Raw genomic sequence first — 22,099 nt, forward strand, 5'->3', positions numbered from 1 at the left:
CTACTCTGCAACTCTGCACCAGAGTGAGGAAACAGTCAACGCTCTGTCCTTACTCTCTGCGTGTTGAAGGTAATTGGTGAATACTTACAATGTTCGACTGATTCTTACCTTAGTGATTTGGAAGATAGTTTTTTTTAAATAGTTGTTTTTTTTGCATGCATGAATCATTGCTATATGTATGAATTTAAACCGCCATGTGTAACACGTTGCAGGAATCAGTCATGGCTGTGGATCCAAAGACGACTTGTTATGATAGCGCTTCTGCCCAAAGCTTTCAGTTATACTTACAACACTCCGGAGAGCACAAGGCCATCATCCAATGTCTTCACAACATCCTGCCAGGAGAATTTAAAAGGTAAGTAACAAGAAGAAAGGCTATGATTGCTGAACTGCACATGTTTGGAGAAAGGGCAAGCTCAAATCGTGGCAGCGGCAGCTAGTAGAGGCACTTCCTGTTTCGAGCTCAGCTGCTGCAGCAAGTTGCGGCAGCTGAGCTCGCCACAGGAAGTGCCTCTACTAGCTGCCGCTGCCACGATTTGAGCCAGCTCCCACTGCATGTTTGTCAGGACACTCTCCCCCTGGCCATTACCAATCTGCAACCGGAATACACTATTCAACTGTATTTATGTAGGTGGGAAACTGGCAGTAAAGCGTTAGTAACATTTCAGAAAAGAAATTAGAACGTGCATGTATTTTTCTGCTTTACACATGGCAGCATGATCTCTACTTTCTTATATTCAACGATATACATTTGTATTTTCTGTGTAAGAGAATGGAAAGCGAAGTCAACATCATAATAAAACTGACACACACACACACACACACACACACACATATATATATATATATATATATTTATATATATATATATATATATATATATTTATATATATATATATATATATATATATATATATATATATATATATATATATATATATATATATATATATATATATATATAGTTATTATGAGCTGTTTATTAATTCACTTTTGCCATTGAAACTTTTTCTTTTAGGGTTTTAATTGTAAGTAACAATTACATCCTTGAGCCAAGTTTTCCTTTTCCTTCTATCATATGTTGCAGAATCGGAGTAGACAAAAGCAGCCTGGATGTTCTTGGTGTTGGAAGTGGTGGAGGTTTGTGATGAGAAACAGCAACTGGTAACTGTTGCATGAACACATGTTGTGGTTTGTTGAAGTCATTTTGGCTCAGTTACAAACTGTTGTGTGCACTGGCAAAGATCCAGCGGAAGAGATTGTGTTACTGTGTGATTCATGTTCTTAAAGAAACAGCTCGGTTAAAGACCAGAGGAAAATACACTTTAGCATAATTTTGATAATAATGATGCCTTTATTTATTGAAATTGAAAGCCTTGAAATTAAATGATATTTAATTTTCCTCCAGAGATGGATTTAATGTAAAAAAATGAACTATACAAAGCTACATATTGTGAATACCGTATCTATATACAGGACGTTCCCAGAGTTTATCAATTCAAATTTTCCCACATAAACATTGTGATATAGTTTCAGACCCATATAAGAAGTCAGGCAGGTAAAATAAACAAAAGCCTGGTAGCAAAAAAAATAAAGCAGGAAACAAACTGAGCAGGCTATTACCATAGAGTCCAGTAGAGGGCAGAGCCTTTGTGAGATACACAGACAGCCTTAAAATAACAGAGGGAAAACACACAGACAGAGGCCCAATCCCAATCTCCACACTCACAGACTCACAGACTTTGAGGCGTGTTCCCGCAAAGTCCATGAGGGTTTAGGGCTGTCCTACTGTCAAATCGTTGAGTGTTTTTGAGGCTCTCTTGCAGACATTTTGAGCCCTTTATGAACACTTTCCATGCGTCTGTATTTCTGCAGACTTTGCCTCAAGGAATTACCTATAATTCATAGCAATGTGACATTAAACATGGGTTTACCAGGAGAAGTGTGGAAGCAGGAATCGTAGAAAAAGGTAAACAAAGAGGACGACACATTGGTGTTCAGCCTGGTATATTAAATTTACTCAGAAACTTTGAGGACTAAAAGATGGTTCATAAAAACGCATGCAAGTAGAAGAATGCAAGCAGAGACTATATGTCCCAGATTTATCATCAAACTAATCTGACATAATCTTACACCTGCAGAAGTGTCTGATACACTTCCTTTGCAAAACCTGGAAGGTGCTTCAAATAGAGAAGTGGCCATGGCGTGGACAAAGGTCACCACACATTCCACTTCTTGGAAACTTAGCGTAGGTGACAAAAGGGTCCTAACACCAAAACTGTCAAGTAGTATCACAAAAACTATAACATCTGATTATGAACATTTAACAAGTACAAACCCCTAACAAGTATAAAAGACATTTTTCCCATTACAGGGGGACATTGGAAAACACAAAGGCAGGAAGTAAACCCAGATTAAATATCAGTCTAAAGCCTCATATTTATTTACAATATGATACAATATTTTAAACAAATACCAGGACTGGTATTTGTTTTAAGATGACAGATTTGAGAAACTTTCACAAATTGTAACTTGCCCTTTAAATATATGTTAGCGACATACATAGAGCAAGGCATTGGTGGGTTATAGGAGGACACGTTGGTTAATCAAGATCATAGTTTACATGGATGTTTGCACTGTGGCAACATCAAAGTCATTGTTTTTATCCAGAATGATAAGACTATGGAGCAAACACCGCCTCTCTCTTTCTCACACACGCATGCACGCATGCGCGCACACACACACACACACACACACACACACACACACACACACACACACACACACACATGCACACACACACATTTGACCTCATATAGATGACAGGTCCACCTGAAATTAGTTTAGAAAGTTGTAGGAATAATAATGCTGTTTCCACTGACGTGTCCCTGACAGAACTACGGTGTTTTAAAAACACTTAAAAACTGTGAGCTTGCATGGAAGCAAGCATCATCTAAATTTAAAACATAAAATTAATTAGTTCCGAAAATTAGTTTTGAAAGTTTCAGGAATGTTTGCAATATTCTATACTAATGTATTCTGATGCGTGAGGTTTTCACATTAAAGCAGCATTACACTGAGGCAATGGGTTTTCAAAGTCTAAGTATTTCATGGTTTCTTTCAGGGGAGGTGGATGTCCAGATACTTACTCTGCTGCAGTCTACATTCCCTACTGTCCCGATCACTACTGACATTGTGGAGGGAAGCTCTCAACTCAGAGACAACTTCAAAAGTATTGAAAATTCAGGATGTCGCAGAGAGATTTTGTTTCATAATATCCAAATATGTATTTGTTCCTCATGTGTCTTTGTTGTCTTCATCTGATCATAATCTGTGTTTAGGTTGTAGCTATTGTCATCTGTTATATCGCATGTTGTCATACACTGTATATACTGTGTTTCTTAATGTTATTATCTGCACTACTTCATGTACAACTTATAGCTTTGGTAGCGAAGACCCCCAACCTTCAGAAGATCCCATTTGCTTGGCATTTCATGAGCTGTGAGAACTATGAGAAACAAGTCAAAGCTAACGGAGATATGAAGAAATTTGACTTCATACACATGGTTCAGGTATTATGACTTCTATTTTTTGACCTTCAGTTTAAAAATGATGTAATGACGAATGGGTCTCACTTTGTGTATGCAATGAGATGTATTTAGCTTCCCCTAAATCCTCCGCTGATGCTAGAAGTCAGTGGGGAGCAAATCAGCAGAACTGTTTCTGCCAAACAGAAGTGCATAACGATAAGTGCTATAGTCATATAATGCACACTACAGTGTTTGAAAACACTTCAAACTGTGGGCTTACATGGATGCAAGCATCATCCAAAAAATCTAATTAACAACTCTTTCCTTAACAGATGATCTACTATGTGGATAACCTCGCCGATACCATCACATTCTACCAGAGCCTTCTGAAGAACAACGGCAGGCTTATGATCATCGTTGAAGCAGGTAAATAGAACTACGTTTTCCATACTGCATCCTGCCCTTCTTCATCATAACCTGTTTCTTAATCTTTACTGAAAAGCAAAACAAGTATCAACTTGCATCTCATTTCATTTACCCAGCCCAATACTTACTCATTTCATTCTGTGCTGGAAGAACGGAGCCCTCTTGGATTTTTGCGTTGAGGACTGTTGAGGTTACCAGCCCTCTTAACTGATATACCATCCTCAGATGACCAATAGTCTCTCATGACTGTAACAAAATAACATCAGGGTTTTGTTGTTGTTTGTCAATATATTTCTTCTGGATTTAATTCATTATTTCATCTCATAATATCCAGCTAACTCTGGCGGGGACATCCTGTGGAAGACTTACAAGAAGGAGCTCACCGTCGATGCCGTCACAGATTACCGCTCATCAGCAGAGATTATTGCCTGCCTGAAGAGCCTGGGTCTGAAATATGAGGAGCATGCCACTCCCAACACCTTCGACATCACCGAGTGCTTCAATCCAAGCAGCCAGACTGGAAAGAGTCTCCTGAATTTCATGACAGCAAAAAACAATTTCTACGAGTCCTTCACCCCAGAGATCAGAGCAGGGATTCTAGACCTTCTCAGAAACAAGTGCAGCACTGAAAAAGATGGCAGGGTAATCTTCAACAGTAATTCGAGCTGCATCCTTGTTTATGCTTGAGGTGTCCTATGGAAATTGGTTCATACATTCTGTCTTCTGTTCTTGCATTCACTTCACCCCTATCAATAGTGCAGCATATGTGTCTGTTGCTAAGATTGAGTTTACCATTTGGAGTAGTTTTCAGTCATTTTAGCCTATTTTTATCTGAATGTAAACCAACATTATCAATAAATAAAATGTTTTTCTTTGGAAGTGGTAAAACACAATGGTTGTGTCCGAAATCTCATCCTCTACTCTCATTACAGACATTCAACAGTTGAAAGTTTTTTTTTCTAATTAATTTATGTTAAAAATATTGTATTATAGTTTCTCTGCAATAAAGAGGAGCTTTCAATAACCTTCTGATAAAGACATTTAAGTCAAGTATAAGCATGAAACATTATGGAATACCTCTGTTTGTACAGATGGATTGAATATTTCTATGAAAAAAGCAAATTCACGGTAATTTCAAAGATCAACCATTCAAATTGAAAAAGGAAATATGCTGTTTTTTCTTGCTTTTATACATTTTAGCGATTATTTTAAAAGGTTGAATAGTGCAATTCTTCTTTAGATGGGCCATAAAAATGTGTTCGCATTAGAGCCACAAACTGAGGCTAACTGCTACCTAGAGTGCACCCCTGTGCAAGAATGGCTTTAGGAACATCAGGCATCCTTCTTGGTTGACCATTAGCTGGTTTCCGGTCCATGGCTTGAGTGTTGGAAGACATAAACTCCACCGCCAGTGGAGACTCTTTGGCTGATAATCTGCACTGAACCTCCAGTCTTGTGTGGGAGATGGGAGAAGGTTTTCTTTCCAATGACAGACGTCAAGGGAAAGTGACTGCTTGCATTTTGGTTGATGCTGGAGAGAAGATGTTGGCAGATGTCTAATATGTAGAAAGTCTGCTCTTCATTCTAAGGATCACTCCTACAACTGAGAATTAAATATATATGAATCCAAATTATTTACAGATTCATTATTTCCAACTATGTGACAAGCAAATGTTATGGCCTAAAAAAGAATTGTGTAGGAACTAAAATATCATGTTTCGGTGTTAACATTACTGTGTAATACAAGGGATTTTAAGTAATAATTTCAATTAACTATGTTATATTTTCCTGTTATATGAAAAATAAATTCATCATTTACACAAAGCAACATGTAGTAACAATACAGATTGATTTTTGATGCTGTCACATTATTGTGTAATGATGTTTCCACTACATTCCATAACTCTGTTTTGTGTCTGTTGATGCAGTTTTGGTGTCACAGAAACCAGGTTTAGATTACATCAAATTTACCTGGAACCAGATGACTGCCATTGAGTTTGAGGAGCACTGGAAAGGGAAAAAGATGACTAAGAAGGCTGACTTCATTCACATGATACAGGTTTGTGTTGCCAACGTAGTGCTTCTGGCCCACAAACTGTATTTTTGACACATCTAGGTCATATTCATTTGGCGGCGCTCCACAGCAATTAAACCCATTAGAACATTCGTCTAGCGTAGCGTTTTAATTGGGTGCTTTATGAATCCAGTTACCAGCTCATTATCTGTTGTGAAATCGACAGATGCTGTACTATGTGAAGGATCCTGGAGCTACCATGAGCTTCTTCAGGAGTCTCCTGGACAAGAATGGGAAGCTTCTTCTCATTCTAGTGTCTGGTAAGTGGGTGGATTTTATCTCAAACTCAAGACATTTGATCTTTTGATCTGTATTGAGCCAGTATGTCTACTGCTGATACATCTAGTACATATAGGGATGAAAACCTGTTGATGTATTCTAACCAACAATGTATTCTATCTAAAAGAAATACTATATACATGATACATGGTTCACAGAAGATGAATCCGACTGACTTTTGTGATCCTATGGCTTTTCCTCTGGCGCCTCCCAACAGGGCAAAGTTTGTACTAAACCAGTATAATATCTCAACATTCAGAAGGTGGATCTGATTGCACTGATAGTCGTTATATTATGTATGTTAATGACTTTGATGATCCATTGACACTTCCTCTAGAGCCACAACTAGGTCCACATGTCTTTACTTTAGTTTACGAGTAAATACCTGCAAGACTAATGACATTCCCATCAGTCTCAGCCGTACTTATGTGTTTTGTGCAAATTAGCAAATGCTAGCATGCTAAAACGTTAAACTAAGACCCCATGAAATACTTTGTAGAATTCGATGCAATTTGGAGACTTTGAATTAACAAGCATTGCAATAAATTTTTCTGCTGGATCCTGGATATAGCCTGCTAACGCTGCATGAATGCAAGACAATGTTGCAACTGAACTTTTCTTCACTTCCCTGGAGCCAATGAGCACGAGCGGATAGCTTACACATGAACAGCGCCATTTTGCCATTGCAATTCAAATTGTCTACGTTTTTGCCAAACTAACTTATAACTTTGGATTTAATGAGTAGATATATTTTGCTAGCACTAGCAAAATATATCTACTCATTAATTCCAGGCTTTATTTTTAACCGCAATGGTTGTAAGCAAGTGATTAATATACCTATTTGAAAATGACGTCCGCTAAGTGTATTTCACAGATGTTTCTGACTGTGAGTAACTGCCACTTGGGTTTGATTTAAGGGGTGGATTTTGTAGCTGGAGAGCCCCAGGCAAACGTCGACTTGATTTTCTTTTCATCCTTTCTCTAACTGAGAATGTTGGTATTGCACGTGGTAGAAAAAGTAAAACTATTAACTATCAATAGTGAAATTAATAATACCGCATTTCACAGTAAGTAAGTAGTATACAGCTTATTTTTTAACTGTTTTGGGGAACTTCTGTAAGTTCGTTCAAGGAACAATGAGTTAGAATTGGACCCAAGGAAGCGCAGCGTTGAGTGTGAAGTTTTTATGCTTTTATGAGCGGTTCTCGAGAAAGCTGCATTCAGTAAGACCACAGGCGTTGTATTCAGCCTGTTCTGAACAGGCATGTTTTCAACCAGCACTGCACAGTGTGTAATCAATTGACGAAACATGAGAAATATAGTACTTTATTCAGGCCAAACGGCTCAATTGTGTTCAAAGTATGAAGCCAATATGCCTCTCTGCAGAGCAGTGAGTTGATAATGTCAACCTCTAGGAGAGAGTGAGATTGTCCATCATTAACTAGACCACAGGGACATTTTGAACATGTGGGCAAATGTGTGCTGCTGAAGTGTTTTTGTTCTTATACCTGTTTGTTAGCATTGTCTATATCTTTGCATGCTGACGTCAGCATTTACCTCAAAGCACAGCTGACCAAAGTACAGGCTCATGGAGCAGCTAAGCTAGCATGGCTGTGGACTTTTAGTCTTGTTTTCATGTCATCTTTTCCAGGTGAGAGTGGTTAGAAAAACTGTGGCGGACCTACAGGAATCAACTCTGTAACACAGCGATAAGTCAGTGTGTGACCACTGGAGACATCAAAAGCCTCCTGGACTTTATGCAATTCGCACACACGTCACCTCACAAGAAAGCAGACAGTCCACGGATTCTGGACATAAAAATCAAATCAAAGCATCTCCAAGATATGAGCCAACGAACACCAGCAACACAAATCGCTTCATCAAACGATTGTTGTAAAATGTCTCTTACCTTAGCTGTTTCTTTGTGTTCAAATCATTTTGCCGAGACGTTACAGCTACGTCCTGTGTTTCATTCAAGTTACTCCGGGCGTCTCTAGGTAATTGGGGGACAATGGGGAGGGATAGAATGTTCGTGACTCACAGCCAGTACGCGTCACAGCGTACAGCGCTCTGCTGATTCTGATTGGCTTACAGTGCTGTCAATCTTCTCCATGTGGGTAGAGCTCAATTCTATTGGCACTAACGCGTCAAAAGAGATGCCATTCACTGAAATCAACCAATGGGTTGCTGAGATACAGCTCTGTGTCCACACAGGGGTCTGAAATCTAAAAAAACTCCAGAACGCAGAGAAACAAAGACAGGGTGCAGAGAGGATTCTGGCCTTCGAAACAACAAAGCCAAATCTGCTGTATTTGGATGTTAGCGCTAGTGAAACCAAAGGGTCAGACATCGCTTGAAGAGACATTTGCTCGAGGCACTGCATATGACAAGAAAGGCAAGCGGTGGATCGACATTACGAACGCAATAACGATCCACCTATGCAAGGACATGGTCCCGCTACAGACAGTCGAGAAAGACGGATTCAGAGCAATGATTAAAACACTGGATTCAAGGTTACCGGGGCTAAAATACTTCAGCCAAACTGCTATCCCAACATTATACGAACAACACGAAGCAAGCTGGAAGCGGAGCTACGTACAGTCGCCCACTTTTCAGTGGTTTATAGTGTATACAACTATCTTCAAATTTTAAAACTTTAAGTTCTGTTTTTACTACGTTGCAGTTTGCACAATAAACATTGTTTACATTCTGCAACCGTTTCATACATTCTGATTCCTTCACATATTGTAACATTTTGTGGGGCAAAGCAAACCCGATAGCATACATGATGACATTAAAATGTTTTTATATTTTATGTACTCCTGACAGTTGATTAAGCCACTATAAACCTATATAAAAACCCAGTCAAGGAAAAAAAAACATTTCCGGATTCTGTGTCTTTGCCTTTGAATGTTATGAATTGAAATGGTTGCTGATTATATTTACATCAATGAGAGAACGTGATTAGACAAATATAATTCTAGGACCTGTTTATGCTGGCCTTTCTATCTTGCATTGTAGCTGTTGTAGAATTAACATGACAAACATTTTCTTTCTTTCTTTCAATATTTTTATTTTCAGTTTACACAGGCAACAACCCCCTCCCAAAAAACAACAACCACCCCCCCCCCCCCCAAAAGAACAAAAAAACAAAACAAAACATAGATCATAATTTTCCATATTAACCCTGGAATAACACCTAGATACCAATAAATCTTGTGAACCTAGCTCCCCGGGCATCACCCGGAACCCAAAGTTGCAAAAACCTCCCTCTTACACACATCTACTTTTCAGCACACATATTTTACATGCCAGATAATGCCCTTCATAAGAATTACATACAGCATTACGGCCAACCATAAAGACAGTCGTACTCATTGACAAAAATTGCAAATGAGAGAAGGAAACTTCAAATGAAAAAAAAAAAAATGTGTGGACTTTCTTCCTTCTCTGAGTCACTTAGATCCCACGGTTGCAAAACCTCTTAGTATGATTTCGGCATAGTCCTCTTCAATAAAATCCATAACAGGGTTCCAAACAGAAAAAAAACCCTTCATGTCTCCGTGGAGAACATGTGTGAGCCTTTCCAGAGGGATTAATTATAGAACATTATAAAGCCAGTTTGAAACAGATGGTTTTGCGTCATGTAGCTAATGCTGTAAGATTGATAACTGTGCACAGTACCATAGAAGACTGAGTTTTTTTTATACCTGTTTAATACAGGTGAAGCAGTGTCTAGGCCTAGAACGCATTGTAGAGGGTTGAACTCAATAGGACACTGTATTATGGAGGATACTTGTGGTTGCCAATTTCGACCCAAAATGTACGAATTTCCGGACAGAACCATATTAAATGCACATAGGTGCCTACATGCTGCTTACACCTTACACATGTTCCGGAGCAGTCGTTGTCATATTTGCTCCTACAGTATGGGGTAGTTTGTAATTTCTAGGGGAAACAAAGGCAACAGGCCGACTTTTTCAAGCCCGACTTCGTCAAGCTAAGACTTCTCGAGCGTGTACTACCATGTGTTTGCATCCTATTTCTGTCCGGTCCTCTGCCCGGCGGCCACGTAGACATTGGGCAGCTTTCAGGAGCCGTGACCCCACTAACCTCATCTATCCTACTCTCTCAGCTCGGGGCGAGCAAGTGGTGGCGGGGGGACTCTGGAACTGCCAGTCGGCAGTGCCAAAAGCTGAGTTCATCTCAGGCTACGCTTCCTTGCTCTCCCTTAACTTTCTTGCTCTAACTGAGACCTGGATCACACCAGAAAACACCACCACACCCGCAGCTCTGTCAGATGTGTACTCTTTCTCTCACACTCCCAGAGCTGCGAGGCGGGGTGGTGGTACTGGCCTGCTAATTTCCCCAAAATGGAAATACTCTCTTGTCTCTGTTCCTCAGTTCTCCCCGTCCTCTTTCGAATTTCATGCTGTTACTGTCACTTATCCAGTCAAGCTCACCATTGCTGTTGTGTATCGCCCACCAGGGCCTCTTGGTGAGTTCCTGGAGGAGCTCGACACATTAGTCTCGCACTTCCATGACGATGGCTCGGCGCTCATCCTGCTCGGTGACTTCAACATCCAGACCGATAAGCTTGAACCTCTTCTTTCATTCCTCTCCTCCTTTGACCTTTACCACTCTTCTTCTCCTCCTACCCACAACCAGCTGGATCTTATCTTCACTAGGCACTGTTCTACTGCTAACCTCTCTGTCACTCCCCTCCAGCTCTCCGACCACTATTTCATGTCCTACTCCCTCTCCCTATCCTCTGCTCCATCACTTCCTCCACCTACCCACATGGTTTCTACCCGGAGTCATCTCCGCTCCCTCTCCCCTGCTGATCTTTCCTCTTCTGTCACCTCTGCTCTCCCTGACCCTGAATCCTTCTCTCTCCTATCCCCTGATACTGCTACTGATCTTCTCCTCTCCACCCTAACTTCTACTTTGGACAAACTCTGTCCCTTCACCTCCAGGCCTGCATGCCCAACTCCACCTGCCCCGTGGCTGTCGGACTCAGTGTGTACTGATAGACGGAGCCTAAGAGAGGCTGAGCGTAAATGGAGAAAAGGCAAACTCCCGGAGGACCTTCTTAACTTCCAAGCTCTTCTTTCCACTTTTTCCTCCTCTCTATCTACTGCTAAAGCTGCGTTCTTCCACTCTAAAATCCTAACCTCTGCTTCCAATCCTAAAAAACTCTTTGAAACTTTCACTACACTCCTCCAACCCCCACCCCCTCCTCCTACTTTCTCCCTTCTCCCTGATGATTTCGCCAACTTCTTTGACAAGAAGGTAAACAATATCAGATCCTCCTTCTCTCAGCCCCTCTCTCCCTGTCCAATCCTGCCCCCACAGCTCTCCCTCCCATCTCCACGCCCCATCTTACCCTTTCTGGCTCCTCTCTCCCCTAACGAGGTCCTCAACCTTGTTACATCTAACCACCCCACCACGTGCTCCCTTGACCCGATCCCTTCCCCTCTTCTTCAGTCTATTGCGACTGAACTCCTTCCATGCCTCACCCACCTCACCAACACAGCTCTTGTTTCAGGATGCTTTCCCACGGCCTTCAAGGCCGCCAGAGTCACCCCCCTTCTGAAGAAACCATCACTTGACCCCTCTGATGTCAAGAAATTCAGACCGGTTTCTCTTCTACCCTTTCTATCCAAAACCCTTGAACGTGCTGTCTTTAACCAGCTGTCTTCCTATCTCCACCAAAACAGCTTTTTGGACCCTCACCAGTCCGGGTTCAAAGTGGGTCACTCGACAGAGACGGCCCTCCTTGCGGTGACAGAGTAGCTTCACGCCGCGAGAGCTAACTCTCTCTCCTCTGTCCTGATTCTCCTGGACTTGTCTGCGGCGTTTGACACTGTGAACCATCAAATCCTCCTCTCATCCCTCGAGGGGATGGACGTCTCAGGCTCTGCACTCTCCCTGTTTGCATCCTACCTGACGGGTCGATCCTACCATGTGACCTGGAGGGGTGCCGTGTCGGAACCACGCATGCTGACTACGGGGGTTCCGCAAGGGTCAGTTCTGGGCCCCCTTCTCTTCTCGCTCTACACAACATCTCTGGGTTCTGTTATTCGCTCGCATGACTTCTCCTACCATTGTTATGCCGATGACACCCAGCTGGTCTTGTCATTTCCCCCCGGTGACACCCAAGTGGAGACGCGCATCGCTGCGTGTTTGGCTGACATCTCAAAGTGGATGACGACACACCACCTCAAGCTCAACCTAGACAAAACTGAGCTACTGTTCCTCCCGGGGAAGGTTTGCCCGCACCGGGACCTGTCCATCACCATTGATGATACCGTGGTGACGCCAACTCGGACTGCGAGGAACCTGGGTGTGACCCTGGATGACCAACTATCATTCTCGGCAAACATTTCATCCGTTACACGCTCCTGCAGATTCCTGCTCTACAACATCAGGAGGATTCGTCCCTTCCTGACTGACGAGACGGCGCAGGTTCTCATCCAGGCTCTTGTCATCTCCCGCCTGGACTACCGCAACTCTCTACTCGCCGGAGCCCCGGCGTCGGCCATCAGACCTCTGGAGCTTGTCCAGAAAGCCGCAGCTCGCCTGGTGTTCAATCGCCCCAAGTTCTCCTACACAACTTCCTTTCTCCGTTCTCTACACTGGCTACCTGTAAGAGCTCGCATCCAGTTTAAGACTCTGGTGCTAGCCTACAGGGCAGTGAAAGGAACAGCTCCTTCCTATCTCCAGGCCAAGCCCTACACCCCCGCCCGACCACTTCGCTCTGCTGCCTCGGGGCGATTGGTTGCCCCGTCGCTCAGAGGTCCTGGCGGCCGATCGACCCGGTCACGGCTGTTTTCTGTCCTGGCCCCACAGTGGTGGAATGAACTTCCCACTGACGTCAGGACAGCGGAGTCGCTGCCCATCTTTCGGCGCAGGCTGAAAACCCACCTCTTCAGGAAGTGCTACCCTGAGCCTTCCACTTAGCACTTATTGTTTTCATACTAGCTTGTTGCACTTATTGTATTCGTATTACTTATAGCACTAACTGTTTTTCTTGTTTCTGCACTGTACTTTGGCTCTGAGTTATGCTCTGCTTCATGCTCTTAGATGCTTGTTTGGAAAAGGAAATGTACTTATGACTTCTGGTGACTAGTAGTTCTTTTGATTACCAATGTTGATGCACTTATTGTAAGTCGCTTTGGATAAAAGCGTCTGCTAAATGACTGTAATGTAATGTAATGTAATGTTATGTAATATCTTAAACTGAGTTTCCTGGGATTTGTAATTACTACATATTCTTTTACTATTTAACATGATTGCTTTCCATTGGTGATCCGTGATTGCAGTTTTAAGGTCTCGTTCCCATGATTGCCTGCTGCTGATTCCATATGTGTTCCAGTCTTTAAAGCCAGAGTCGATACAAGAAGGAATAAAATCTGGGTTATTAACAATTGGTGCATAAAAAGACAAACATTTTCAATTATAATTATTTTATCTAGTCCTGTTTCCATATTTATTGCTGATAAACGTTTTAATAATCAAAATACACACCAGTAAAATGGACACACATTTTTTACAGTCTTTTAACACAAGAGGCATAAAGATGGTGGCAAACTGTACTGGACAAATTGACTGGAAGATAAAGCAATTAATTGTGTTTATGTCATTGATATTTGCTTCATTATTTCCATGTCAATGACTTTTTAAAGTTTTTCAGTTTCTAGTCTCTGCAAAATTAAGCATATCAACCAACCAGACAAGTACGTTTTTTTGTATTAAGTGTGATCACTCTACACCACGTTATGTAATTATTCCATGAGAAACTATGTCTCTTCAGATTTACATATTGACATGTGCAATATACTGGTTAGATAAACACAGGCACAATGGTAGCTGCTGGCCTCACTGTTTGTCTTCAGGCATATCACTGATGTACATTTGGCACGGCCCTTTTGAGGTTTACCAAGCAAGTCCAACTGGCAAGAGGCCCAGGGCAAGACCCAGAACACGTTGGAGAGATTATATATCTCATCTGGCCTGGGAACACCTCCAACAGACAGTCTGCATATTACTGCAAAACATATTGAACATGCAAGAAATAGTACTGGCAAAAGTGCAACAGTGTGTTGCCAAATGATGTACTAGAGATTGTTCTTGATTATGTGAAACAAGTGTTTAACTTACAATAGAAGATGATTGTGTTCTCTGGGGTTTCAGTGTTGTCATCCTCAAAAAGCTACAGCGTAGGTTGTTGTCAGAGTTGCATGAAAGCATCTGTGGCAAAGGGAAGGCCCTCTCCAGAATTTTCTTTTTGTGGTTTAAAAGTTTTTGTGATGAATCTGTACAATATGTATATGGAAGCAGGGGGCGACTGTGGATCAGTGGTAGAGCAGGGTCGTCCTTCAATCATAGGATTGGTGGCTCGAACCCCAGCTCCACTAGTCCATGTCAAGTTGTCCTTGGGCAAGACACTTAACCCCAAATTGCTCCCGCAGGCTGTTCCTGTGCTGTGTGAATCGGTATGAATCTTAGTTAGAGTCCTGATGGGCAGGTTGCACTTTGCATGGTAGTCCTTGCCATCAGTGTATGAATGGGTGAATGATGACATGTAGTGTTGAAGAGCTTTGAGTGATCGGAAGACTAGAAAAGCGCTGTACAAGTACAGCCCATTTACTATTTAGTAGCGTTCCACAGCTTCTTGAATTTGCAGAAGACAGTCAGCAGATGTTTCTGGTTGTTATGGATGCATGTGTTCACTGGCCTGAGGTAATTCATATGCAGACCACCACAGCCAGCACAAGTGTTGAGGTTTTGAGAAACCCATTTGCATCATACGGATTGCCTAAAGAGGTAATGACAGACATCAGACCTCAATTTGCTTCAGGTGAATTTGAGTCATTCATTGAGGTGATTGCAGTTAAACACATTCAAACTCCAGCTTATCATCCAGCCTCAAAGGGATTGGCTGAAAGATTGGTCCAAAATATGTAAGTCTCGCAAAGAATAGAGCAGTCGGTGGCTTGTCATTGCAGCATTGTAATGCTGAATTCTTATTTAGTTACAAGAACATGACACACACAAAGAAAACACCAGCAGAGCTGTTCTTAAAATGACAGGTCCCTATGTAAGCTGTCTCTCTGTCTTTCCAACCAGGGGATTCTCCTAGCCAATCAGATATAAGAAACTTAAGCTCAGGTCGTGCTTGTCAAAAACTACAGAGGAGGGAAGTGGTTTGATGGTGTGGTTACTGATGTTTTGGGTCCTGTAACATACTTAGTGAACAATATAATATTTTTCATCTTTCATATGCAGCATTTCCATAATTTACATGTATCACCTTGATGATAAAATTGTATTTTTTGGGTCACGAGCAAAATTCGTCAATTAGAATGAAAGGCATTCATACCAATTTTCAACAGTCACTTCAGGTCCCTGCACATATATTAGATGCGTGATGTTTCTGAGCTCTTGTGGAAGCAAATGTTCCTAACTACAGAAAGTGTAGTGGGAGCAAAGCTTCACTATGCAGCTTTGTCGGCAATAACAGACGAGCTTCAGGACCACTGAGAATCTCATCAGAGAAGACATATTTTGGCAGGAGGCTTTGAAAATGGTGAGGAGGTCAAGATAATCAGTCAGTCAGAGTTAGAAGCTCAGCAGCCCTGTTACATGCAGTCCACCTCGCACAGTCACATACTTGACTTATCATCAAATGGTATCTGTAAGGTCAGTAGCTGCAGTCTTTCCTTCAGAAGACTTTGATGTTCCATCTGAGCCTTTTCTTACACAGACACTCAACAATTCTGAGCACGTGAACCACCTCAGCAGTCAGTTGGGTAATTTGTCAGACACTCAGCGGGCAGATCTGGTGAAATTGCAAAAGTCTCACTTGTCTTTCTTTTCAGATACACAATCATGTTCCAATCTGATTGAGCATGACATGACATAAATGATGTGGGGGATGCTCAACCTGTTTAACAATGTTATTTCCAGCTGCCCATGGGAAAGTGTAAGTGGATGTCAAAGGAGGTAGAGTAAATGTTAAAACATGGGATTGCAGAACCAGCGTGCTCTAGCTGGGCCTCTCCGTGTCTGTTGGCAGATAAGGTTGACGGACCAGATAGATTTTGCACAGATTTCAAAAAGGTTAATGCTGTTACCAAACCTAACTGTTATCCAATGCCTCCAATGCATTTATCAGGTGGGAAGTGCAGCATTTGTTACCATATTTGACCTCTTGTAAGGTAATGTGCTGGTGCAACTCACAGCCAGAGCTAAGGAGACTTCATCTTTGGTCACACCAAAGGGGTTGTATACCTATTCTGTCATGAGGAATGCTCCTGCAACATTTCAGCACCTTATGAACAAGGTGTTAAATGGCTTGACAGGGTGTGTTCATGTTGAACATCTGAAGGTAGTATTTGACTAGTTGGTAAAAGCAAATTCAATCATCAACTGAGCAAAGTGTGCATCTGCTAAAGTAACAGTGACCTGTCTTGGAAAGGTTTTTTTCATATCAATCATGCTTGCAAAGTTATTTCACAAGTGGGGGCTTATATAAATTACAGTAAAAGTGTAACAAATGCATAACATACTGAATGTTTTACTGTTTGACTTTATGAAATAATATAACTTTTGAAATAAATTTGTGTTGACATTTTGTATTTTCTGATTTTGAAATGCAACTGGAATACGTTCATGAAAAGATACCTGACAGCATAGAGTCCTATGTACGTACAAGATGTACAGATTTATCTTTAAAGAGTTACACAACAAAAGCTCATGTGAGGACAGCCATGCAGCCAGTGGGAGGGGACAGTGACTCTGCAACTCACAGTGGGAGAACAATCAACTGTCTGTCTTTACTCTCCACATATTCAAGGTCAATGTTACAATCAAAGATGTATGTATACCATAATGAATTCAACTTACATTCTGAATTTTAATTTGGATGCACAAATTATTGCTATTTCTTTATTTCCATCCGCTACATGTAATATACTGTATGCTGCCTAAAAAGACTGTCTGCATGTAACAAATGGGAATTACCGTTTTATGAGGGTGTGTTGTCCTAATTAAAAACAAACAAATGCAACTGTAATATCAGCTTGAAAATGTGGATCATAGGCTATGTTAACACTGCCTAGTGTTTGTACATGTATGTGGGGAATAAATCTGAGGGATTTTCTCTTGACTGTAACAAAATTATTAGTTGCAATTATTATTGCAATAACTTTTTTGCTAGATTGAAGGCATTTTTTTTTATCTCATTCTGTCCAGCTAACGCTGGCTGGGACATCCTGTGGGTCCTGTAACATACTTAGTGAACAATATAATATTTTTCATCTTTCATATGCAGCATTTCAATAATTTACATGTATCACCTTGATGATAAAATTGTATTTTTTGGGTCACGAGCAAAATTCGTCAATTAGAATGAAAGGCATTCATACCAATTTTCAACAGTCACTTCAGGTCCCTGCACATATATTAGATGCGTGATGTTTCTGAGCTCTTGTGGAAGCAAATGTTCCTAACTACAGAAAGTGTAGTGGGAGCAAAGCTTCACTATGCAGCTTTGTCGGCAATAACAGACGAGCTTCAGGACCACTGAGAATCTCATCAGAGAAGACATATTTTGGCAGGAGGCTTTGAAAATGGTGAGGAGGTCAAGATAATCAGTCAGTCAGAGTTAGAAGCTCAGCAGCCCTGTTACATGCAGTCCACCTCGCACAGTCACATACTTGACTTATCATCAAATGGTATCTGTAAGGTCAGTAGCTGCAGTCTTTCCTTCAGAAGACTTTGATGTTCCATCTGAGCCTTTTCTTACACAGACACTCAACAATTCTGAGCACGTGAACCACCTCAGCAGTCAGTTGGGTAATTTGTCAGACACTCAGCGGGCAGATCTGGTGAAATTGCAAAAGTCTCACTTGTCTTTCTTTTCAGATACACAATCATGTTCCAATCTGATTGAGCATGACATGACATAAATGATGTGGGGGATGCTCAACCTGTTTAACAATGTTATTTCCAGCTGCCCATGGGAAAGTGTAAGTGGATGTCAAAGGAGGTAGAGTAAATGTTAAAACATGGGATTGCAGAACCAGCGTGCTCTAGCTGGGCCTCTCCGTGTCTGTTGGCAGATAAGGTTGACGGACCAGATAGATTTTGCACAGATTTCAAAAAGGTTAATGCTGTTACCAAACCTAACTGTTATCCAATGCCTCCAATGCATTTATCAGGTGGGAAGTGCAGCATTTGTTACCATATTTGACCTCTTGTAAGGTAATGTGCTGGTGCAACTCACAGCCAGAGCTAAGGAGACTTCATCTTTGGTCACACCAAAGGGGTTGTATACCTATTCTGTCATGAGGAATGCTCCTGCAACATTTCAGCACCTTATGAACAAGGTGTTAAATGGCTTGACAGGGTGTGTTCATGTTGAACATCTGAAGGTAGTATTTGACTAGTTGGTAAAAGCAAATTCAATCATCAACTGAGCAAAGTGTGCATCTGCTAAAGTAACAGTGACCTGTCTTGGAAAGGTTTTTTTCATATCAATCATGCTTGCAAAGTTATTTCACAAGTGGGGGCTTATATAAATTACAGTAAAAGTGTAACAAATGCATAACATACTGAATGTTTTACTGTTTGACTTTATGAAATAATATAACTTTTGAAATAAATTTGTGTTGACATTTTGTATTTTCTGATTTTGAAATGCAACTGGAATACGTTCATGAAAAGATACCTGACAGCATAGAGTCCTATGTACGTACAAGATGTACAGATTTATCTTTAAAGAGTTACACAACAAAAGCTCATGTGAGGACAGCCATGCAGCCAGTGGGAGGGGACAGTGACTCTGCAACTCACAGTGGGAGAACAATCAACTGTCTGTCTTTACTCTCCACATATTCAAGGTCAATGTTACAATCAAAGATGTATGTATACCATAATGAATTCAACTTACATTCTGAATTTTAATTTGGATGCACAAATTATTGCTATTTCTTTATTTCCATCCGCTACATGTAATATACTGTATGCTGCCTAAAAAGACTGTCTGCATGTAACAAATGGGAATTACCGTTTTATGAGGGTGTGTTGTCCTAATTAAAAACAAACAAATGCAACTGTAATATCAGCTTGAAAATGTGGATCATAGGCTATGTTAACACTGCCTAGTGTTTGTACATGTATGTGGGGAATAAATCTGAGGGATTTTCTCTTGACTGTAACAAAATTATTAGTTGCAATTATTATTGCAATAACTTTTTTGCTAGATTGAAGGCATTTTTTTTTATCTCATTCTGTCCAGCTAACGCTGGCTGGGACATCCTGTGGGTCCTGTAACATACTTAGTGAACAATATAATATTTTTCATCTTTCATATGCAGCATTTCAATAATTTACATGTATCACCTTGATGATAAAATTGTATTTTTTGGGTCACGAGCAAAATTCGTCAATTAGAATGAAAGGCATTCATACCAATTTTCAACAGTCACTTCAGGTCCCTGCACATATATTAGATGCGTGATGTTTCTGAGCTCTTGTGGAAGCAAATGTTCCTAACTACAGAAAGTGTAGTGGGAGCAAAGCTTCACTATGCAGCTTTGTCGGCAATAACAGACGAGCTTCAGGACCACTGAGAATCTCATCAGAGAAGACATATTTTGGCAGGAGGCTTTGAAAATGGTGAGGAGGTCAAGATAATCAGTCAGTCAGAGTTAGAAGCTCAGCAGCCCTGTTACATGCAGTCCACCTCGCACAGTCACATACTTGACTTATCATCAAATGGTATCTGTAAGGTCAGTAGCTGCAGTCTTTCCTTCAGAAGACTTTGATGTTCCATCTGAGCCTTTTCTTACACAGACACTCAACAATTCTGAGCACGTGAACCACCTCAGCAGTCAGTTGGGTAATTTGTCAGACACTCAGCGGGCAGATCTGGTGAAATTGCAAAAGTCTCACTTGTCTTTCTTTTCAGATACACAATCATGTTCCAATCTGATTGAGCATGACATGACATAAATGATGTGGGGGATGCTCAACCTGTTTAACAATGTTATTTCCAGCTGCCCATGGGAAAGTGTAAGTGGATGTCAAAGGAGGTAGAGTAAATGTTAAAACATGGGATTGCAGAACCAGCGTGCTCTAGCTGGGCCTCTCCGTGTCTGTTGGCAGATAAGGTTGACGGACCAGATAGATTTTGCACAGATTTCAAAAAGGTTAATGCTGTTACCAAACCTAACTGTTATCCAATGCCTCCAATGCATTTATCAGGTGGGAAGTGCAGCATTTGTTACCATATTTGACCTCTTGTAAGGTAATGTGCTGGTGCAACTCACAGCCAGAGCTAAGGAGACTTCATCTTTGGTCACACCAAAGGGGTTGTATACCTATTCTGTCATGAGGAATGCTCCTGCAACATTTCAGCACCTTATGAACAAGGTGTTAAATGGCTTGACAGGGTGTGTTCATGTTGAACATCTGAAGGTAGTATTTGACTAGTTGGTAAAAGCAAATTCAATCATCAACTGAGCAAAGTGTGCATCTGCTAAAGTAACAGTGACCTGTCTTGGAAAGGTTTTTTTCATATCAATCATGCTTGCAAAGTTATTTCACAAGTGGGGGCTTATATAAATTACAGTAAAAGTGTAACAAATGCATAACATACTGAATGTTTTACTGTTTGACTTTATGAAATAATATAACTTTTGAAATAAATTTGTGTTGACATTTTGTATTTTCTGATTTTGAAATGCAACTGGAATACGTTCATGAAAAGATACCTGACAGCATAGAGTCCTATGTACGTACAAGATGTACAGATTTATCTTTAAAGAGTTACACAACAAAAGCTCATGTGAGGACAGCCATGCAGCCAGTGGGAGGGGACAGTGACTCTGCAACTCACAGTGGGAGAACAATCAACTGTCTGTCTTTACTCTCCACATATTCAAGGTCAATGTTACAATCAAAGATGTATGTATACCATAATGAATTCAACTTACATTCTGAATTTTAATTTGGATGCACAAATTATTGCTATTTCTTTATTTCCATCCGCTACATGTAATATACTGTATGCTGCCTAAAAAGACTGTCTGCATGTAACAAATGGGAATTACCGTTTTATGAGGGTGTGTTGTCCTAATTAAAAACAAACAAATGCAACTGTAATATCAGCTTGAAAATGTGGATCATAGGCTATGTTAACACTGCCTAGTGTTTGTACATGTATGTGGGGAATAAATCTGAGGGATTTTCTCTTGACTGTAACAAAATTATTAGTTGCAATTATTATTGCAATAACTTTTTTGCTAGATTGAAGGCATTTTTTTTTATCTCATTCTGTCCAGCTAACGCTGGCTGGGACATCCTGTGGAAGACTTACAAGAAGGAGCTCTGCGTCAGTGCCAGAGAAGGCAATCCTCAGCAGAGGTTATTGCCTGCCTGAAGAGCCAGGGTTTGAAATATGAGAAGCACTCCTTTCCAACATTTATGACATTTCTGAGTGCTTCAATCCAAGCTGACTGGAGAACATCTGCTGAATTTCTTGACTCACTCCAATCACTTTACCCAGTCTTTCACCCCAGAGATCAGTGCAGGCATGTTACACATTCTCAGAAATGGCACTGAAAGAAATGGCATTTAAACATCAATTCAAGCTGCATACTTGTTTATGCTTGAGTATATTATGTTCTATGGAAAAATGTAGCAGGAATAATTTAATTGAAAATAATTACTCCAATATTAGCACAAGTAGGCTAAACTGCCATGTCCCCAATCATGTTTG

At 40.9% G+C, this 22,099-nt stretch overlaps 2 protein-coding genes across 2 annotated transcripts; both read left to right on the forward strand.

Moving 5' to 3' along the window:
• LOC137892699 (histamine N-methyltransferase A-like) lies at positions 1 to 4,852 on the forward strand. Its single transcript, XM_068738034.1, has 7 exons — positions 1 to 69; positions 213 to 355; positions 1,088 to 1,140; positions 3,125 to 3,232; positions 3,442 to 3,572; positions 3,863 to 3,956; positions 4,291 to 4,852. Exons 2-7 carry the CDS (start codon positions 222 to 224, stop codon positions 4,641 to 4,643), a joined length of 873 nt encoding a protein of 290 aa, XP_068594135.1. The 5' UTR covers positions 1 to 69; positions 213 to 221; the 3' UTR covers positions 4,644 to 4,852.
• A 999-nt stretch (positions 4,853 to 5,851) lies between these two features.
• On the forward strand, positions 5,852 to 21,923 carry LOC137892737 (histamine N-methyltransferase-like). Its single transcript, XM_068738090.1, has 3 exons — positions 5,852 to 6,015; positions 6,197 to 6,290; positions 21,663 to 21,923. The coding sequence occupies exons 1-3, from the start codon at positions 5,938 to 5,940 to the stop codon at positions 21,758 to 21,760; spliced, it is 270 nt and encodes an 89-aa protein (XP_068594191.1). The 5' UTR covers positions 5,852 to 5,937; the 3' UTR covers positions 21,761 to 21,923.
• Positions 21,924 to 22,099: the final 176 nt, after the last annotated feature.

This window comes from Cebidichthys violaceus, unplaced genomic scaffold, assembly GCF_023349555.1.
Source record: "Cebidichthys violaceus isolate CVI_PGR_0920_01 unplaced genomic scaffold, fCebVio1.0.p SCAF_11, whole genome shotgun sequence".
Lineage (NCBI taxonomy): Eukaryota > Metazoa > Chordata > Actinopteri > Perciformes > Stichaeidae > Cebidichthys > Cebidichthys violaceus.

What these genes read in the sequence shown, in the direction of transcription:
- LOC137892737 (XM_068738090.1), top strand. Translation starts at nt 5,938, where the DNA reads ATGACTGCCATTGAGTTTGAGGAGCACTGGAAAGGGAAAAAGATGACT. An exon ending in ACTTCATTCACATGATACAG is followed by an intron (nt 6,016 to 6,196) that starts GTTTGTGTTGCC and finishes TGAAATCGACAG; the next exon opens with ATGCTGTACTATGTGAAGGA. An exon ending in TCTTCTCATTCTAGTGTCTG is followed by an intron (nt 6,291 to 21,662) that starts GTAAGTGGGTGG and finishes CATTCTGTCCAG; the next exon opens with CTAACGCTGGCTGGGACATC.
- LOC137892699 (XM_068738034.1), top strand. Translation starts at nt 222, where the DNA reads ATGGCTGTGGATCCAAAGACGACTTGTTATGATAGCGCTTCTGCCCAA. An exon ending in TGGTGTTGGAAGTGGTGGAG is followed by an intron (nt 1,141 to 3,124) that starts GTTTGTGATGAG and finishes GGTTTCTTTCAG; the next exon opens with GGGAGGTGGATGTCCAGATA. An exon ending in ACTCAGAGACAACTTCAAAA is followed by an intron (nt 3,233 to 3,441) that starts GTATTGAAAATT and finishes TACAACTTATAG; the next exon opens with CTTTGGTAGCGAAGACCCCC.